Source organism: Equus caballus, chromosome 1, assembly GCF_041296265.1.
Source record: "Equus caballus isolate H_3958 breed thoroughbred chromosome 1, TB-T2T, whole genome shotgun sequence".
Taxonomy (NCBI): Eukaryota; Metazoa; Chordata; class Mammalia; order Perissodactyla; family Equidae; genus Equus; species Equus caballus.
The window spans coordinates 27,288,158-27,304,426 of NC_091684.1; the positions used below are offsets into that span (position 1 = coordinate 27,288,158).

The 16,269-nt window shown below is 42.6% G+C and overlaps 1 protein-coding gene across 20 annotated transcripts in view; it reads left to right on the top strand.

The window, feature by feature from the left end:
* Positions 1–16,269, top strand: part of STN1 (STN1 subunit of CST complex) — a 45,382-nt gene that overhangs the window by 22,676 nt on the left and 6,437 nt on the right. For 13 of the 20 annotated variants that reach the window (XM_070221371.1, XM_023639977.2, XM_070221359.1 and 10 more), the window contains 2 exons: positions 2,102–2,224; positions 4,908–4,980. In XM_070221371.1, coding sequence (XP_070077472.1) covers positions 2,102–2,224; positions 4,908–4,980 — 196 coding nt within the window. Of the gene's footprint in view, positions 1–2,101; positions 2,225–4,907; positions 4,981–5,264; positions 5,410–5,836; positions 7,071–16,269 lie in introns of those variants that run through there. The other 7 variants (XM_070221406.1, XM_023639987.2, XM_070221401.1 and 4 more) reach the window with 4 other exon arrangements.

The following is a 16,269-nucleotide window of genomic DNA, read 5'->3' on the forward strand; positions in this document are numbered from 1 at the left end:
TAGAAAAAGGCAAGAAAGACCCAAGGCCAGGAAAAGCTCCTGGCTGGATGAGATGATTGGAGCCTTTACCGTTGAGACAGTGTCCTTAAAACCAGCACAGAAATATGTCCCGAGGTCAGCTGAGGCAAATGTGTTTGGAAAGGAGGCTTTGCATACTGTTTCTGTTTACAGAGAGCCTTTTCTCTTGGGTCCTCCTTGTTCACAGCTGAAGCTGCACTCTTAATCTGCAAGCCTAGCACTCTCTCTTCCTGCTGCTGGATCTTACTGGAGTCTGGGAGGAGGAACCAGGCTTTTCTATGGTCTGGGGATAACCAAGAGTCATTCTTAATGATGGGAGTAATCGTGTGATAACAATCATTTCTAGTTAGTTTCCAATTTATTTCTGTCTTGGTAAGAGATGTAATCAACTTGACCCTTAGGATCCTTATATTAATTTGACTAAAAAACCCAAGTCTCCTTAGAATTATAAAGATTAAGTAGTTAAAAGTGTTGTGCGGAATCAATGTTGAGTTGATTGTGCTCCCCTAAGTAAGAGCACTCGTGTGAAATTTAAAACCCCAAAGCCCCCCTCAATAAAGAGATGTGTGGCTGAGGATTGCTAGGTGAGGTGTTTATTCTAAACGCACTCAGCACTCAAATAGCTTTTCTGCCCGTGGGAGTCGTCAGATATTTCTCAGCCTTCTCCCTTCAGAGAATGGCTGCCGTCATAACCCGGAATGTTTGTCCACTTTTAGGCCCCAATGTTGTAATGACCAGGTTCTTCAGCTTGTTCTGTTATGGAAAAACTTAGACTATTAATTTAATTAAGAGCGTTAGACTGTCCTTTTCAGCCCAGGAAAGCACGTTTGTGAAACATCACCAAGTTCTATTAGATTGAAACAATGCCTGTTGGGAGGCCACTTCTAGAAAGATAAGGTCTCTTTACAGATGAATTGTCAACGCTTGAGGCCATTTGGGGGTTTCTTTCCTCTGCCTGACATTTTGAGGAAATGTTGTCAGCAAATCTCAAGCACATCTCTCTTTCAGCATCTGTGGGTGCTGCCCCAGGTCACTGCCTTAAGGACCTTCCATTTGAGCTAGGACTTTGCCTTCAAACACTTTTTTGGAAGCTTTGCCATGTTTCTTTGGCACTCTGATCTTTTTAATGTCTTGACACATTTCTGTCACATTAAAAATAGATCTGTACTTTGAAGGACAGTTGTTGTTCACCACTTTCTTTGTTTTAGGAATGAACTGAAAATCCCCAGTGGAATAAGGCCACAGCCTCTATAGTGCAGTATTTCTATCCATTCATTACAAAAATATTTTCTTGGTCACCCACTGTGTTCCAGGGAGGAGATGGCTGAGATGGAGTACAAAGTCCCTGATGCAAGAAGATCGCAGTCCAGTTAACCATGCGGGGACATGGCTGGAAACCTAGCTTCCCTGGGAATAAGAAATGGGATGACTGGTAACCTCTCTAGGCAAACTTCTCTTAGAGAAGGGAAGAAATATTGAAATGGAGGAGAGAGCAAACTGACAGCAGCAGAGGTTCCTTCCATGTGGTGGTCTCACTTCCTGGAGGACCCCTGTCCACCTTCAGCCCGTGGACCACCTTTGACAGGTCTCTGCATAGCTGTTGCCTCCGTTCTCCTCCGTGTAAGAAGAGGGGACTAGTTAATACTTTCTACATGCTGGCATCCCTACTTTATTTCAGTGTGTGTAAAATTCTTTGAAGTCTTTAGGACGAGGTTGTGTATAGCCACAGTTTTAATTTTAACGTAAAAAATGAGCTAATCTGTATACAGTGTTTGTTCTGTATAAAAAAAAATAAAGGTTGTCCTTTTGATTTTCCGTTTTATATTGTCAAGTTAAACAAAAAAGAAATGTCACAACTAAGGTGAGGAACAGTTATCGAGCGTGATCCTGCCGGAGCAAACTTCCCAGGCCTCCTTAAATACCGTCCTGCTAGGCTGGTGCTGACCTGGATCTGTCTGACTCAGCACTGAAAAGCCTGCTGGGTGAATTTGTAAACCAGTTGGTCTAGGGAGTTGCTCTCAGGTGCTGTAAGAAGGGACTTATTTCTTTTCTTCTTTTTTTTCCCTTTTTCCTCTTTCTATAGGTGGATTTTAAGAATGACACCACTTCCAAGGCAATTCATAGTATATTTAAGAATGCCATAAAGCTGCTGCAGGAAAAAGGACTCGTTTTCCAGAAAGATGGTAGTTTTGACAACCTATTTTATGTAAGAAACCTACAAGTGAATTTTTTTCCTTCCTAGCTTCAATTACAAATATATTTATTACTAATTGCTGTTCCTAAAAATGAATCATTAAGGAAGTACATAAAGTAAGGAGTGAAAGTTGGCCCTAAGCTTTTCCCTGGGTACTGCTTTTCACAGTATATCCTTTAGACATTTATCTCTGCATTTACAAATGCTCCTGTGGCTTTTTTGTTTTACAAAAAAAAAATATGCTCATCCTCTAAATGAGCATTTCTCAACCTCAACACTGTGAATGATTCTTTGTTGTGGGGGACTGTCCTGTGCGTTTTAGGATGTTTAGTGACATCCCTGGCCTTCAGCCACTAGATGCCAGTAGCAGCCCCCTGGTTGGGACAACCAAAAATGTCTCCAGACATTGTCAAGTGTCCCCTGGGACAGTTGAGAGGCACCTCTCTAAACAGTGCTCAGCAACTTTTTGTTGAGACCAAAATAGCATTTCATAGGCATCTTTCCAGGTTCGTACTTACACGTCTGCCTCATTCTTCCTGACATCTGCATGGTATTCTCTATTATGGGAACTTGCCATGAAGTTTTTAACCACTTCTCTGATGGACGTTTCTGTCGTTCCCAGCTTTTGCTCTCACAAATAGAGTTGCTGTGGCTATTTTTGCCCAACTCTCTTTGTGAACTTATGTATTTCTGTACGATTGACTCTTAAAAGAGGAATTGCTGGAGCAGAGGGCATGCACATTTAAGCTTTTGGTTGGCACCGTCTGGTTGGCCTCCCCAAAGGCTGTACCGATTGACACTCCCACCAGGGGTACGAGTGCTTGGCTCGCCTCCTACTTTCAGAGTTAAAAGTCCACCCCTCACTGCCCACCTCTGATATTGGAGGAGCCGAGCTGAAAGCTGGCCTTCTCATGACCATTGATAGCAGTCGTGTCGACGTGGCTTCAGTGACCGATGAGCCGTTCTCCTGGAGATAGATCAAACTTTGAGGAATCCCAGAAATCTCGCTATTTCCAGGCATGATTCCTGAGGGGACGCTTACCTCAATAGGACACTTTCTTGATGTTGATTTACTCCAGTGAGTCTCCATATTGAGAGAGTTTTTAAAAATTAGGATAGGTTCGGGGCTGGCCCCGTGGCCGAGTGGTTAAGTTCGCGCGCTCCGCTGCAGGCGGCCCAGTGTTTCGTCGGTTCGAGTCCTGGGCGTGGACATGGCACTGCTCGTCAGACCACGCTGAGGCAGCGTCCCACATGCCACAACTAGAGGAACCCACAACGAAGAATACACAACTATGTACCGGGGGGCTTTGGGGAGAAAAAGGAAAAAATAAAATCTTTAAAAAAAAAAAAAATTAGGATAGGTTTTAAATACTGTTTGAATAACTTTTGAAAGGATTATTCCAGTCTGTGTGAGGTGAGTGTGGTCCACCCCCTCCCGGCGTGGGAAGGCCTGGTGGCGGTTGTGAGGCTGGAGAAGCTCATGCGGGCAGCTCACCTTAAACCACCCCCAGCCCAGCCAGTCCTGTTTCCCCTGGGAGCTCTGGGGTCAGCCTCCTGCGTCTGTAAGAAGCAGTGCTTCCCGAGGAACAGCAGGACCGAGGGCAGCAGTCCAGGGCCGAGGTGTGGCGGGGCTGGGCACTTCCTGCGGTGAATCAGTCTGAGCTGGAAGGGCGTGATCAGGCAATAATAGCTCTCTTTTCCTCAGCAGACCCCACCCACTTCTTTGACTTCACTTCTCCCCTTCCACCTCAGCCTGGCCTTGTAGGTTCCTGTATTCCTGAGGGCCTCGCCTCAGGGAAACGGTTATCATAGTAATGGAGATACTTCTGTTTGTCCAGTGCTTTCTGCAGCTCTCACCCACTGTGACCCTCCTTAATCTTCATAATAACCTTGTGAGAGAGAAGGCAGGCTTGTCGTTAGCCCCTTCTATAAATCTGGCCATTCTCTAAGTCTGGTCCAATAAGCATTCCTGATCTGCGTGTTTGTTTGCATGCTTCCCTTTTTTTTTTCCTTCCTTTCTTCCTTCCTCTTTTCCCCTTTCTTTCTTTCCTTTCTGTCATTAGATTTACTGCTGAACATGAAGGTGAAGCCCACTTGGTTGCTGCTTCTGTCTTTCCTGAGCTGGTTGAGAAAGGAACTGGGTTATGTTTACCTTCGAGACCAGAAAGTGTTTCCAAGGACAGACTAGATGTACTCCCATCTTGACTTTTCCTCACAGTTTTTATTTCTTTTGTTTGTCTTGGTGGTTGGGAGAAGGAAGAAAACTAATGAGACACAAGACAGATGTCAGGCCCCGGAGGAAGGAGTGCCGGGGTGGAGATCGGAGTCTTTGATCACTTGTGCCTCCCTCAAAAATATAGCAACAAATGAGAGAAATTTTATGACTGTGTTATGAATATTTAAGAAGACAGTTACCCCTTAAAAGTATGGAATTCCAGTTTTTCTTTCTCTCGCGGCCCCAGTAAACCACCTCCTGAGGGAGTGTGCCTCTGGGCCAACCACAGGGCAGTGAGCTGGTTGGGGACACAGCTGGTTGGACAGTAGGCCACGTATCAAAAGCCACGTTGTTGGTGTAGGGTTGGTGATTGTTACAAAATCTTTAGAAATTATTCTAGATATTAATTTTGGAGTCTGGATGACACAACCACTGTGTTACTTAAGAATGCTTTCTCTCCGAACTGTTTTTCCTATTTAGGTAACCAGAGAAGACAAAGAACTGCACAGAAAGATCCACCGGATCATTCAGGAAGACTGCCAGAAACCAAATCGTAAGTGGGGTCATGTACAGGTAGGGCCCTGGTGCACTGGAAGGGGCTGTTCCCTCCCAGGGCCACTGGATGGAGAGTCAGGAGACCTGGGGCTTTCCCGAGTAGTAACTTGGAGGTGTGACTCCTCAGGACACCTGCCCTCTCTGGGGCCCAGGTTCTTCCTCTCTAGAGTCAGTGTTAGGCTCGCACTGTTGTTCTGACCTTGGTTGCACATGAGGTTCAACCTTGGAGCTTTTTTGAACATACAAGTGCTCAGGTCCTACCCCTGGGGATTCCGCTTCCAGGCGATGGGATGGAGGCTCGACAGATGAGATCCTCAGCTGACCCTGAGACAGTGAGGTGAGCCACCACGAGGAGTTTTTGACGTCCTTCTGTCTGATTTGTGTTGTTTCTTGTTCTTCTCTTCTCCCTTGTCTTTGAACCCAAACCTGACATTTTCCTCTCTTCTAACATCAAGCCTTTTAGTGTTGGAAGGAATGGTTCTAGACGTTGCGGTTTATGAACGGTGTCATTGAGTCAGCTGGGAAACTGATAATTTACAAAAGAAATGACTTAGAAAATAGTTGGTCGTAGTGGAGTTAGGTCAGCCCCTAGTGGTTAGAAACGCGAACTGTAGATAGTCTCACAACAGACATTACCATTTCACACTAGTTGGAAAGAGAAGAAAGCATTAGTCCTATCTTTAAATCCTTTGTAGACTGATCAGTCTCAAAGGTGACTTTTCAAAGTCCACCTTTTACAAACACATGCTGATAACAGATGTTGGCGTATGTCAACGAGTGACGCAGGAAGAAAGGTGGGAAGGCTTGTTGATGATGGCAGGTCTCCTCACCCTGCTTTCTTTTTCTTCGAGAAGTCCACCTCCATTCCTTTCAGCCCGTACATCCGTGGGGCCTGGACCTGTTCCAGACTGAGTCAGTGGGTGGGGCTGGATCAGGTCTCCAGCCCTGGTGTTTGTGGTATGCAGCCCTCTGTAGCCTTTAAGAACCGGTGAGGTCAGATCCCAGAGTGGTGTTGACAACAGATCTTAAAATAAACTGAAAGCAATCTATTATTTTTCTTTCTTTTCTTTCTTTCTTTCTTTTTTTTTTTTGGTGTGGAAGATTGGCACTGAGCTAACATCTGTTGCCAATCCTCCTCTTTTTGCTTGAGGAAGATTGTCACTGAGCTAACATCTGTACCAGTCTTCCCCTATTTTGTACATGGGATGCCACCAGAGCATGGCGTGATGAGCAGTGTGTATATCTGTACCCAGGATCCAAGCCTGTGAACCCCAGGCTGCCTAAGCAGAGCACGTGAACTGAACGACTACACCACTGGGCTGTCCCCAAAAACAATCTGTTATTTTAATACAAAGTTTCTGGCTGTTGTTTACTTCCTTCAGAGCAATAAGGACAAGTATCCTTTAGTTGGAGAGAAAACGCGTCTATCCACAATTTAAGGTGCTTTTTTTTTTTTTTTTGCTGAGGAAGATTCTCCCTGAGCTAACATCTGTTGCCAGTCTTCCTCTATTTTTTATGTGGGTTGCTGCCACAGCATGGCTTGATGGGTCGTGTAGGTCTGTGCCTGGGATCTGAACTTGCGAACTTGGGCCACTGAAGTGGAGTGCACCAAACTTAACCACTATGCCACCAGGCTGTCCTCTTACAGTGCTTTTAAGAGCAGTGAAATATGAGATTCCTCAACCAAGAAAGGATGAGAGGCCGTTCCCCAAATAACATTCCTGCACTCATCACAGTCCCAGGCCACCTGGCCATTCTTAGTTTGATCTGCATTAGGAACAGAGTAGATTGAAATAATCCTAGGTCCTGGTGAAGCAAATGGAAGGAATTCACATTTGGTTTCTTAGGAGAACCAAACCACCTCAGTGACCTGAGGGTCTGTGAAAGTGGCAGGTTTTCTGTCCACTTTTAACCCACCGGCCAGCCCCGATGAGTATGTGTCAAGGTAGACAGGCTCTGCCACTCATCCTGTGAACGGGAGCCTCTCAAGGCCATGAGCCAGTCCTCTGGGACTAGTCAACTCCCAGGGCTGAATTCTGGAACATGAGTAACTGAGAATGCCAATAAAAATATCTCGTAGGGACTGTCTTGGAATCTGCTGCAACTACTTCTTTTCATAGCAAATATCTATCACATTAAAAAAATTATTCCGAGTAATAATGTACACACGTGGCGAAAAGTCAAACAGTGCAAAAACAGAAAAGTCAGACTCCGTCCCACTGCTGAGCCTCAGGCTCTGTGTTCCCCTTTCCAGAGGCAGTGGTTGTTACTAGTTTCCTGCATGTCCTTCTAAAGATGTTATGTGCACTTAGAAACATGTGTAGTTCATCCTTTTTAAAAAGCACACAGAAAGGTTAACATACAATGCTCAGTGTTCCACACCTCGTATTTTAAATCTAGCATTGGCTTCTAGAGGTCATTCAGCAATAGTACATGTAAAAGTACCTCAGTCTTTTTAATAGCTGCACAGTATTCCATTATATGTATTTATTTAAGCATTCCGACTGGGCCTTGAGTTCGTTTCTTCCCTTCATACAAAATGTAGCATTGAGTTTTCCCTTGGTTGGAATGATTGGTAGGGCGACTTAAAATCTTTAGTCATTTATGAGTATCTCAGCAGAGGCCAAACCTACAATAGCAAAAGGACTGTAACCATGAGGCCAGCTGCCTAAAGATGGGCCATGTGGCATACTTATGAGGAGCTGGGCTCAGGAGCCACCCTGCCAGGGTTTGAATCCCAGTTCTGCCACTTTGTAGCTGTGTGACCTTGGGTGAGTCTGTGCCTCAGTTTCTTTATATGCAAACTAGGGATAATAATGGTACCTACATCATGGGTTGTTATAAGGATGAAATAACTTGGTGTTTTGCAAAGCTATTAGGACGATGGTAGAATAGGAAGCACCAGGAATCTGTCTCTCTGCTTAGACATCTATTGCATCTGTCTGATGTAACTATTTTGGAACTCTGGAGTGTATTGAAGGCTTGCAACTTCCAGAGGAAGGCTTGGGCGGTAAATTGGGGTTAATTTCAGTCAATGTTCAGCTCTTAGTTGCAGTTACGCATCCCCCACCTTCAGCCACATGGGAGGCAGCTGTGCACTTGTTCCTGGAGCAGCTTGCACAGAGCTTGCAGAAACTGGGGTAGGCAAAAAAGACTTGGTCCTCCAAATATCAGGGATCTGTGCTCTAATTGCTGATTGCTGCTTCTGATCACAGAGGTGCAGACAGAGGTAGGTGACCATTGTTGTAACTCCCCTCATTGTTGCTACATCTTCCCCAAGAGCTGAAGTGACTTCTAGGGGATTTAAAAGACTGGGCCCTTTTTAAAAACTCCCTTCACTTTGCTTTTTTTCCCCTTTTGGGAGCCAGAAAAGAAAAACTAGGGCATTCAAAAGCAATTGCATATATGAGGAAAATTAGAAAGTGACCACACATACCCAAGGAGAGGCACAGGCTCAGGAAGAGACCTGAGAAGACCTTAAGTTTACACCTCAGGCTGATCGTTGGCACAGAGACAGCCTACAGCAATCAAAAAAAAACCAAAACAATTAGCAAAAACTAACAAAACCCAGCAAACTCTGGGGAAGGAAGAAAATCTGATCTCTCCAGAATTATCACATTATTAGATTCAACTGTTCACAAGACATACACATACAATCACAAGACATACAAAGAAACTGGAAAGTATGGCCCATTCAAAGGAAAAAATATATCAACAGAAACTATCCCTGAAAAATACCTGTGGGGCCGGCCCCGTGGCCAAGTGGTTAAGTTCGTGTGCTCCACTTTGGCAGCCCAGGGTTTCGCCAGTTTGGATCCTGGGAGTGGACATGGCATTGCTCATTAGGCCACGTTGAGGCGGCATCCCACATACCACAACTGGAAGGACCCACAACTAAAAAATATACAACTATGTACTTGGGGGATTTGGGGAGAAAAAGCAGGGGAAAAACAGAAAAGAAGATTGGCAACAGTTGTTAGCTCAGGTGCCAATCTTTAAAAAAAGAAAAGGAAAGAAAAATACCTGATGATAGATCTACTAGACAAAGACTTTAAAACAACTGTCATAAAGATGCTCAAAGAACTGAAAGAAGATGTGAAGAAAGTCAAGAAAATGATGGATGAACAAAATGGAACTGTCAACTGAGAGATAGAAAACCTGAAAAGAAACCAAAAAGAAATCCTGGAGCTGAAAAGTACAATAACTGAAATGAAAAATTTACAAGAGTGATTCAGAGGCAGATTTGTGCAAATAGAAGAAAGAATCAGCAAAATTGCCCATTGAGTACAAGTGAGCAGAGCCTCAGGGATGTGTGGGACACCATCAAGGAGATCAACATATGCCTTGTGGGAGTCTCAGAAGGAGAAGAGAGGAAGGGGCAGAGAGAATATTTGAAGAAACAATGGCTGACAACTTCCCTAATTTTGTGAAAAACATGAATATAAATGTCTGAGAAGCTCGGTGAGCTCCAAATAAGATGAACTCAAAGAAACCACACTGAGACATGATATAATCAAACTTTTGAAAGCCAAAGACAGAGAATCTTGAAAGTAGCAAGAGAGAAGCAACTTATCATATACGAGGCATCGTCAGTAAGATTATCAGCAGATTTCTCATTAGAAACTTTGGAGACCAGAAGGCAGTGGGCTGATATATTCGAAATGCCAAAAGAAAAAAAACTGTAAACCAAGAATCCTATGTCCAGCAAAACTGACTTTCAAAAGTGAGGGAGAAATCAAGATAGTCCATGATAAATAAACACTGAGGGAATTTGTTATGGCTAGACCTGCCCTGCAAGAAATACTCAAGGGAGTTTGGCAGAGTGAAGTGAAAAGACAGTAGATATTAAATATTTCACTACCAAAAAAATCAGCTAAACATGAAAGAAGCCAGTAACTTAGGAAATAAGGGACAAAAAACTGTAAGGCATATAGAAAACAAATAGCAAAATGACAGAAGTAAGTCCCCCCTTGTCAGTAATTACTTTAAATGTAAACAGATTGAAATCCCAAATCAAAAAACAGAGATTGGCAGAAGGGATAAAAAACATCCAACTATATGAGGTCTACAAGAGACTCACTTTAGATTCAAAGACACAAATAGATTGAAAGTGGAGGAATGGAAAAAGATATCCCATGCAAATAGTAACCAAAAGAGAGCAGAGGTGGCTATACTAATATCAGGCAAAGTAGACTGTAAATCCAAAAAGTTTATAAGAGATGTCAGCAACATGGTGGAGTGAGCCGTTTTCTTTGTCTCCTCCCCTTCGAACTACAACTAATTGGACATTCATCGGTCAACAAAGGATATCCACACAGCACTTCCGGACGCCTGAGAGACCCATGCTGCTATACATTGGAAGGTGGACGGACTTCCCCCCAGGAGGAGGTGGAGATAGGTGAAAACTCTCTGACCCCCAGACAGCCTAGTACCTGCAGGCGACTTTCCACCAGCTGACATGCTCATAGCATCGCCACGGCACCAAGGGCGGCCGTGCTTGTGCATCAGCAGTGCAACTGTGGAAACAGGTGACTACAGCCCCAAGCACCCCGTGATTGCTCCTTAGCCCAGTGGGAAAATCCATGGTCCCACAGCAGCCACAGGGAAAGCCTCTACTCAGCCTTAGCGAAAAGGCCCCGCCCAGCATTCAGAATGCTGGGAGGCCCTGGGGAAAAAAGAGGCTCCGCTGGCTGAGCAATCCGCCAGCCGCAGCTAACAATCAAAGCCCAGCTGCGACCCCAAGGGGGCAAGGGAGACCAGAGGGACCGTGTGCCCACTGGCCGCATCTAACACACAAAGCCCTGCTGCAGCCCTGAGGAGGCAAGGGAGACACAGTGGGATGGCGCAAGTGGGTAGTGACAAGTTGGAGCTCCAGCCTGACTGCTTCTCCGTCCAGTGGGAAAATCCACAGTCCCACAGCAGGTGCAGGGAAAGCCTCTGCCCAGCATTAGTGGAGAGGCCCTTCCCAGCAATCAGAAGGCTGGGAGGCCCTGGGGCAAAAAGGGGCACTGCCAGCTGAACAGCCCTTGGCTGCATTTAACACACACAGCCCTGCTGTGGCCTGGAGGGGGCAAGGGAGACCCAGCGGGACTGTGTGAGTGGGCGGTGACAATTTGGAGCCCCAGCCTGACTGCTCCTTGGTCCAGGGGGAAAACCCACAGTCCCACAGCAGCCACAGGGAAAGCCTGTGCTCAGCAGTAGTGGAGAGGCCCCGCCCGGCACTCATAAGGCTGGAAGGCCCTGGAGCAGAAGTGGCATAGCTGGGTGAGCTAACCACAGACTGAATTAGATACCCATAGTGGACAAGTGAGAGCTTGCGTGACCTGATGGTGGCAGAGCTATGAGTCTAGATGAACCTGCTCCCAGCTGCTGTGAAAGACCATAACACCACTGCAGACCCTAAAGAAGGGGCGTGTCTAGGCAGTCTGTGAGAGTAGGTACCAGCAACTGGAGGCCCCCTTGTGATTGTCCCCACAGCTGATGAGAGACCCCACAGGGCCACTGCGATCACGAGGGAAATTCATTGCAACACAGGCCCACCTCAATAAACAAGGAAAATCTCAGATAAACAATCTCAAATGACACCTAACAGAATTAGAAAAAGAACACCAAGCAAAGCCCAAAGTCAGTAGAAGGAGGGAAATAATAAAAATTAGAGCAGAAGTAAATGAAATTGAAACAAAAAAGACAACAGAAAGGATCAATGAAACAAAGAGTTGGTTCTTTGAGAAAGTAAACAAAGTTGACAAACCCTTAGCCATGCTTACTAAGAAAAAAAGAGAGAAGATTAAAATAAATAAAATTAGAAATGAAAGAGGAGAAATGACAACAGATACCACAGAAATACAGAAGAGTATAAGAGAATACTATGAAAAACTGTATGCCAACAAATTGGACAACCTAGAAGAAATGGATAAATTCTTAGACTCTTACATCCTCCCAAAACTGAAACAGGAAGAAATAGAGAATCTGAATAGACCAATCACAAGTAAAGAAATTAAAACAGTAATCAAAAACCTCCCCCAAAATAAAAGTCCAGGACCAGACAGCTTCTCTGGAGAATTCTGCCAAACATTCAAAGAAGATTTAATACCTGTCCTTCTTAAACTATTCCAGAAAAGAGAGGAAGATGGAGCACTTCCTAACACATCCTATGAAGCCAACATCATCCTGATCCCAAAACCAGACAAGGACAACACAAAGAAGGAAAACTACAGGCCAATATCACTGATGAACACAGATGCAAAAATCCTGAACAAAATTCTGGCAAACCGAATACAGCAATACATTAAAATGATCATACACCATGATCAAGTGGGATCTATACCAGGAACACAGGGATGGTTCAACATCCACAAGTCAATCAACGTGATACACCACATTAACAAAATGAGAAACAAAAACCACATGATCATCTCAATAGATGCAGAGAAAGCATTCGACAAGATCCAACATCCATTTATGATAAAAACTCTCAATAAAATGGGTATAGAAGGAAAGTGTCTCAACATAATAAAGGCCATATATGACAAACCCACAGCCAACATCGTACTCAATGGGAAAAAACTGAAAGCCATCCCTCTGAGAACAGGAACAAGACAAGCATGTCCATTCTCACCACTCTTATTCAACATAGTACTGGAGGTTTTGGCCAGAGCAATTCGGCAGGAAAAAGAAATAAAAGGAATCCAAATAGGCAATGAAGAAGTGAAACTCTCACTGTTTGCACACAACATCATCTTATATATAGAAAACCCGAAAGAATCCATTGGAAAACTATTAGAAATAATCAGCAGCTACAGCAAAATTGCAGGGTATAAAATCAACATACATAAATCAGTAACATTTCTATACTCTAACAATGAACCAGCAGCAAAAGACTCAAGAACACAATCCCATTCACAATTGCAACAAAAAGAATAAAATACCTTGGGGTAAATTTAACCAAGGAAGTAAAAGACCTATACAGCAGAAACTACGAGACTTTCCTGAAAGAAATGGATGATTACATAAAAATATGGAAAGACATTCCATGCACATGGATTGGAAGAGTAAACATAGTTAAAATGTCCATACTCCTAAAGCAATCTACAGATTCAACATTATCCCAATCAGTATCCCAATGACATTCTTTACAGAAATAGAACAAAGAATCCTAAAATTCATGTGGGGCAACAAAAGACCCTGAATTGCTAAAGCAATACTGAGAAAAAAGAACAAAGCTGGAGGCATCACAATCCCTGACTTCAAAACATACTGCAAAGCTACAGTAATCAAAACAGCATGGTGCTGGTACAAAAACAGGGCACAGATCAATGGAATAGAATTGAATAAAACCACACATCTATGGACAGTTAATCTTCGACAAAGGAGCTGAGGGCATACAATGGAGAAAAGAGTCTTTTCAAAAAATGGTGCTGGGAAAACTGGACAGCCACATGTAAAAGAATGAAAATTGACCATTCTTTTTCACCATTCACAAAAATAAACTCAAAATGGATCAAAGACCTAAAGCTGAGACCTGAAACCATAAGGCTTCTAGAAGAAAATATAGGCAGTACACTCTTTGACATCAGTATCAAAAGGATCTTTTCGGACACCATGTTTTCTCAGACAAGGGAAACAATAGAAAGAATAAACAAATGGGACTTCATCAGACTACAGAGCTTCTTCAAGGCAAGGGAAAACAGGATTGAACCAAAAAAACAACCCACCAATTGGGAAAAAATATTTGCAAGTCATATATCCAACAAAGGGTTAATCTCTATACTATATCAAGAACTCACACAACTCAACAACAAAAAATCAAACAACCCGATCAAAGGATGGGCAGGAGACATGAACAGACATTTCTCCAAGGAAGATATATGGATGGCCAATAGACACATGAAAAGATGCTCATCATCACTAATCATCAGGGAAATGCAAATGAAAACTACCCTAAGATATCACCTTATACCTGTTAGAATGGAAAATATAACCAAAACAAAAAGTGGCAAATGTTGGAGAGGTTGTGGAGAAAAAGGAACCTTCGTACACTGCTGGTGGGAATGCAAAGTGGTGCAGCCACTATGGAAAACAGTATGGAGATATCTCAAAAAATTAAAAATAGAAATACCATATGACCCAGCCATTCCACTACTGGGTATCTATCCAAAGAACTTGAAATCAGCAATTCCAAAAGTCCCATGCATCCCTAAGTTCATTGCAGCATTATTTACAATAGCCGAGATGTGGAAGCAACCTAAGTGCCCATCAACTGATGATTGGATAAGGAAGATATGGTGTATATATATACAATGGAATACTGCTCAGCCATAAAAAGGATAAAATCGTCCCATTCACAACAACATGGGTGGACCTTGAGGGTATTATGTTAAGTGAAATAAGCCAGATAGAGAAAGATGAACTCTGTATGACTCCACTCATAGGTGGAAGTTAAACATATAGACAAAGAGAACAGATTGGTGGTTACCAGGGGAACGTGGGGGGATGGGCACAAAGGGTGAAGTGGTGCATCTACAACATGACTGACAATAATGTACAACTGAAATTCCACAAGGTTGTAAACTATTATAATCTGAAAACATTAAAAAAAGTTTACAAGAGACAAAGAAGGACATTATATACTAATAAAGGGTTCAATACAGCAGGAAGACGTAGCAGTTATAAACATTTGTGTACCTAAGGACAGACCATCAAAATATATGAAGCAAAACCTGACAGAATTGAAGGGAGAAATAGACAGTTCTACAATACTAGTTGGAGATGTCAGTACCCCACTTTCTGTCATGGATAGAACAACCAGAGAGAAGATAAGGAAAGAAATACAGGACTTAAACAACACAAGAAATCAGCTAGAACTAATAGACATGTACAAAATGCTATCCAAGAACAGCATGCATGTTCTTCTCAAGTGCACGTGAGGCGTTTTCCAGGATAGACCGTATGTCAGGCCACTAATTAAGTCTCAGTAGATTTGAAAAGATAGACATCGTACAAAGTATCTTCTCTGACCTAAGTGAGATGAAGTTAGAATTCAGTAACAGAAGTAAAACTGGAAAATGCCCAAATTTGTGGAAATTAAACACACTCTAAACAACCAATACATCAAAGAAGAAATCACAAGGGAAATTAGAAAACACTTAGCGATGATTGAAAACAAAAACACAACATACCAAAACTTATGGGACACACCAAAAGCAGTGCTCAGGGGAACTTTATAGCTATAAACATGTACATTAAAAAAAAACAAGAATGATCTCAAATCAACAACCCAGCTTTAAAAGGTAAGGAACTAGAGAAAGAACAAACTAAATCTAAAGCTAGCAGAAGAAAGGAAATAGTAAAGATCAGAGCAAAGATAGATGAAATAGACAACAGAAAAACAATAGAGAAAACCAGTGAAACCAAAAGTTGGTATTTTTGAAAAGATTAACAAAATTGCCAAATCTTTAGCTAGGTGGACTAAGGAAAAAAAAAGAGAAGACTCAAATTACTAAAATCAGGTATGAACATGAGGACATTACTTACTGATTCTACAAAAATAAAAAGGATTTTAAGAGTATTGTAAATAATTGTACACCTAGATGAATAACCTAGATGAAATGGACAAATTTGTAGAAACACAAAACCTACCAAGACTAAATCATGAAGAAATAGAAAATCTGAATACAACTATAACTAGTAAGGAAACTGAATCAGTAATCAAAAACCTCCCAACAAAGAAAAGCTCTGGGCTTGAAGACTTCACTCATGAATTCTACCACACATTTAAAGAACTAACACACCACTCCTTCTGAAACTTTTCCAAAAACTTGAAGTGGAGGGAACACTTCCTAATTCATTCTGTGAGGCCTATATTTACCCTGATACCAAAGCCAGATAAGGATACTATAACCAAAGAAACTGCAGACCAATATCCCTGAAGAACATTAATGCAAAAATCCTCAACAAAATCTTAGCAAACAGAATTCAGCAGCTTATTAGATGATTATATACCACGACCAAGTGGGATTTATTCCTGGAATGCAAAGATGGTTCAACACTCGAAAATTGATCAATGTAATATGTCACACCAACAGAATAAAGGGAAAAAAAAATCATCTAGATGTAGAAAAGGCATTTGACAAAATTCAACACCCTTTCGTGATAAAAACACTCAACAAAATAGGAGAAGGAAACTACCTCCACATAATAAATGCCAAGTATGAAAAACCTACAGCGGACATTATGCTCAGTGGTGAAAAACTGAAAGCTTTTCCTCTAAGGCAAGGATATCTGCTTT